At 41.7% G+C, this 5000-nt stretch overlaps 1 protein-coding gene across 1 annotated transcript in view; it reads left to right on the forward strand.

Moving 5' to 3' along the window:
- Positions 1 to 1247: 1247 nt before the first annotated feature.
- Positions 1248 to 5000, forward strand: part of LOC119578802 (sulfotransferase 1A1-like) — a 5252-nt gene continuing 1499 nt past the window's right edge. The window contains exons 1-5 of the mRNA XM_037926433.1: positions 1248 to 1367; positions 2702 to 2873; positions 3058 to 3203; positions 3968 to 4169; positions 4793 to 4919. Coding sequence (XP_037782361.1) covers positions 2706 to 2873; positions 3058 to 3203; positions 3968 to 4169; positions 4793 to 4919 — 643 coding nt within the window. The 5' untranslated portion in view covers positions 1248 to 1367; positions 2702 to 2705. The remainder of the gene's footprint in view (positions 1368 to 2701; positions 2874 to 3057; positions 3204 to 3967; positions 4170 to 4792; positions 4920 to 5000) is intronic.

Below are 5000 nucleotides of genomic sequence, written 5' to 3' on the forward strand. Positions count from 1 at the left end.
CTTTACTCTCTGGGCCCTCTTCCCCGTTCCCTTTTCCTCTTTATGTCTCTTCTCTCCGTTTCTCCTTCTCCATTCCCTCTTTCTCTTAAAAGATCCCTTTCTCTCTCTTTCTCCCTCTCCCCCCTTTCTTCTCCCTCTTCTGTTTCCCCTTTCTTCCTACCTTCTTAATCTCCCTGTGTGTGTGTGTGTGTGTGTGTGTGTGTGTGTGTGTGTGTGTGTGTGTGTGTGTGTGTGTGTGTGTGTGTGTGTGTGTGTGTGTGTGTGTGTGTGTGTGTGTGGATAGTCCTGTAAATAATAAATGTATATAAGACTGATGGTATAGCTCCTTCGATGCAGTAATATATTAAAGATATTAATAGAATTAAGATAGGATTCTCATATATTGTAATATATATTGTCAATTATCACCCTATTTACAACAAAATATGGCGACTTCAATTCGGCAGATACATAGAAAATGGTTTCAAGCATAAGATGCCCAACTGGCATCTATAGTCAAGGTACATACGAGTATAACCAGGTAGTCCACTTTCATGTAGCCTATAGTGATAAAAAAATTATGTATCTGCCAATATCTGATATCATACGAGGAAGAGAGAGAAAAAATGGCGAGAGAGAAAAATGGAGAGATATAGAGATAGAGAGAGAGAGAGAGAGAGAGAGAGAGAGAGAGAGAGAGAGAGAGAGAGAGAGAGAGAGAGAGGTGAGAGTGAGAGTGAGAGTGAGAGAGAGAGGAGAAGGAGAGAGAGAGAGGGAGAGAGAGAGAGAAAGAAATATGGAGAGAGAAAAATAATGGAGAGAGAGAAAAATGGCGAGAGAGAGAGGGGGGGGGGGGCAGACAGACAGATTGACTGACTGACTGATTGACTGACTGACTGACTGACTGACAGACAGACAGACAGACAGACAGACAGGCAGACAGACAGACAGAAAGACAGACAGACAGACAGACGGAGAGAGGGAGAGGGAGAGGGAGAGTGAGAGGGAGAGAGAGAAAGAGAGAGGAGAGGGAGAGAGAGAGAGAGAGAGAGAGAGAGAGAGAGAGAGAGAGAGAGAGAGAGAGAGAGAGAGAGAGAGAGAGAGAGAGAGAGAGAGAGAGACAGACAGGCAGACAGAATGACAGACAGACAGAGACAGAGAGAAGGTAATAAGGGAGGGTAAGATTTTTCCTAATCACAGAGACGGTCATCCATGCGTTAAAAATGCAATACGTCTCCCTAGTAGTATTTCCAACTACAAGACCGTACCCTGAGCGGCCAGCCATGGATGACGTAAGACTGACCTTCACACACCCCTTCAACTGTCTCAGTACACTCAGTCTCTCTCCCAGCGGCACCACTACAGGCAGCTCCGTGTTGTTGTCCTAGGTATGATGCTATTTATTTATTATGAATTAGTGTTTAAGACGTTGGGTGTTGAGTTTTGAAGTAAATGAGCTACAACTTTGCGTATATTACTAAGGAAGAGCAGGTATTTGCTAGCGTTGTGTAGCGGGTTAGTTGTGTTGCCGTTTTTTGTTGTTGTCGATGTTAGTACATTTTGTTTTTGATAAATAATTGATATAAAGTCTTTGAGCGTACATTAATGTTCAACTTAACCGATTAGTATATCATAATAAAAACGAAAAATGTAGCGGCAATTCCAAACTCGATAAGATAATCGTATGTTGCCTTTCCGTTAAATAATATCACGGGTTTTCCATATTAAATGGGCGCGCGCACGTGTGAGTGAGTGTGTGTGTGTTGTGTGTGTGTGTGTGTGTGTGTGTGTGTGTGTGTGTGTGTGTGTGTGTGGTATGTGTGTGTGTATGTGTGTGTGTGTTGTGTTGTGTGTGTGTGTTGTGTGTGTGTGTGTGTGTGTGTGTGTGTGTGTGTGTGTGTGTGTATGTGTGTGTGTGTGTGTGTGTGTGTGTGTGTGTGTGTGTGTGTACATATTCTTCACTAAATCATAAACAATAGCAGAACTAATTTACATGTCGGGTAGAAGTCTATGATAATAATGACCAATGAAAGTAATATTATTTTATGATGATAGTGTTCATGATGCTTATAATAATAATGATTATGATAATGATAAACCCTGACTATCTTACACAAACACACAAAAAATGAAAAGCTGCATTGTTATAATTAACTTTTGAGTAGTGTAGTTTGTTCTCTGATAAGGTGAGTGAGTTGCAAGGTCATTCGTACTCATCCATCGCCTTGCAAAGTGAATAAGCATCTTAATCGGGAATTTGAAGCCACTAGCATGAAAAGCATTTTCCTTTGATGAATGTGATTACTGGCATATATCCAGGTCCCATACACACAGAAATGTTTCTATCTATTTTTGTGTCTGTTTGTGTGTGTGTGTGTTAGTGTATGTATGTATGTATGCTCAATGAGACGGTGTGTGTGTGTGTGTGTGTGTGTGTGTGTGTGTGTGTGTGTGTGTGTGTGTGTGTGTGTGTGTGTGTGTGTGTGTGTGTGTGTGTGTGTGTGTGTGTGTGTGTGTGTGTGTGTGTGTGTGTGTGTGTGTGTGTGTAAGCGCACCTTGTGCCTTTACATGCGGTATTTCCCATTAAAGGGCAAACACAAAATTCAGCAAAGAATGACTAAAAAAAGAAAAAAAAAATCACGCCAATAATAAAAGCAGTCACCACCGCGACACGCCGCCTGTGCCTCGCCTCCACTCACACGCCCCTCGCACCCTCACGCAGGAAGATGCAGCTGGCGAGCGGTCACAAGGGCGCCATTTTGGAGGGCGAGGAGTGGGAGCGCCAGAAGAGGGACTGGACGGGCTACTGCAAAGGGTTAGTTCGCCTTGAGCCCGGGAGATGGCTCTTCCCAGCGCCTTTCCTCAAGTTCGGGGATAAGTATTACAATTTCAAGGTAAGTTATTCGTTAAATCATTCATCGAATATATAAAATAAGGAAATGCTACGTAAGAGGAAAAGAGTGGTCAATCTCGATGTGATATCACGCATTCTACTTCAAAAGGTGTTATCCTGTGGAATTAGTACAATAAATGAATTAGTTCTCGTAAAAACATGCAATTACAAACAAAAAAATGTAGTTCCAGCCGAGCGACGTGGTGGTGATGACCTACTCGAAGAGCGGCACGACGTGGATGCAGGAGATCGTGTGGACGATGAGGAACAACCCCGACCTCGACCATCCCATGACCAACACGCACATCTTCGCCCGCTCCCCGTTCCTCGAGTGAGTCCGTCTGTTGTCTGTCTGTTCGTCTGTCTGTCTGTCTGTTGTCTGTTGTCTGTTGTCTGTTGTCTGTTGTCTGTCTTCGTTCCTCGAGTGAGTCGAGGTGCTGCCTGTCCGTCTGTCTGTTGTCTGCTGTCTTCGCCCGCTCCCCGTTCCTCTGCTGGTTCTGCCTGTCCGTCAGTCCGTCCGTCGGTCTGTTTGTCTGTCTGTCTGTCTGTCTGTCTGTCTGCCTGTCTATCTGTCTATCAGTCTATCCATTTATCTGTTAATCTCTCACTTTGTCTAACTATCTGCACCTTTTCCTTGACCGACACTTCGTCCGCTTCCTGTTTCTCGAGTGACTCATTTTTACGTCCGTCTGTCTATCTGGCAGTCTATTTATCTGTCTATATATATATATATATATATATATATATATATATATATATATATATATATATATAATATATATATTGTGTGTGTGTGTGTGTGTGTGTGTGTGTGTGTGTGTGTGTGTGTGTGTGTGTGTGTGTGTGTGTGTGTGTGTGTGTGTGTGTTGTGTGTGTGTGTGTGTGTGTGTGTGTGTGTGTGTGTGTGTGTCTGTGTGTCTGTGTCTGTGTCTGTGTCTGTGTGTGTGATCATCATCATCATCATCACCATCGTCATCACCTTCACCATAACCATCAATGCTACCACCACTACCATCATCAAAATCACCATCACCACCACTACCATGATCATCATTCTATGACAATAACATAGACGCCCCTCTGCTCCACGCCAAGGATGGACATGATAGCCGCGTCGAGCGAGAAACCGCCCCCCGCGAACCACCCGATGGTGCAGGCCTTCTTCAGGATGTGCCCAGGGAAGAACCCTCTCGACGGACTCCAGCTGCAGATCACGGAGGTCCTGCCGGCGCCGAGGACCATCAAGACGCACCTGCCCTTCAGCTTGCTTGACCCGTCACTACTGGATACGTCTAAGGTACTAGGATGGGGGATCTCCCTTGCTTTGCATGTGTATGCACACACACACACACACACACACACACACACACACACACACACACACACACACACACACACACACACACACACACACACACGTACACACGTATGTGTATATATATATATATATATATATATATTATATATAATATATATATATATAATATATATATATATATATATTAATGATATATATATAATATAATATATATATATATATATATATTATAATATATATTATATATATATATATTATATATATATATATATATATATGCATATATATATATATATATATATATATTTATATAATAATAAAAATAAATATTTATATATATATATTATTATATAATATATATATATATATATATATATATATATATATAATATATATATATATTATATATATATACACATACGTCTGTACGTGTGTGTGTGTGTGTGTGTGTGTGTGTGTGTGTGTCTGTGCGCCTTTATATCGAAATGCTTGGCTATTGATTTATCTTTTTTATATCTGTTTGTCTCTATACGGAGTGATAGAGTATTCTTCCATTTCTTTGTCTCTTGTAATCTGATATCACTAAAATACGTACTCAACAGGTCGTGGTCGTCGTGAGGAACCCTAAAGACGTGATCATGTCCTTCCACCACCACTGCCGCCTCATCAGCCTTCACGGTTATGTTGGGTCTTTTGAGGAGTTCGTCCAGTACTTTGTCGACGATGATTGTGAGTGGAGTGAAGAGCGAATTTCTATTTGAATGCTGTTATTCCTTTTCTGAAAATTATTGTCTCTTTGTGTGGATACTT

The sequence above is a fragment of the Penaeus monodon genome, chromosome 11, assembly GCF_015228065.2.
Source record: "Penaeus monodon isolate SGIC_2016 chromosome 11, NSTDA_Pmon_1, whole genome shotgun sequence".
Classification (NCBI taxonomy): Eukaryota; Metazoa; Arthropoda; class Malacostraca; order Decapoda; family Penaeidae; genus Penaeus; species Penaeus monodon.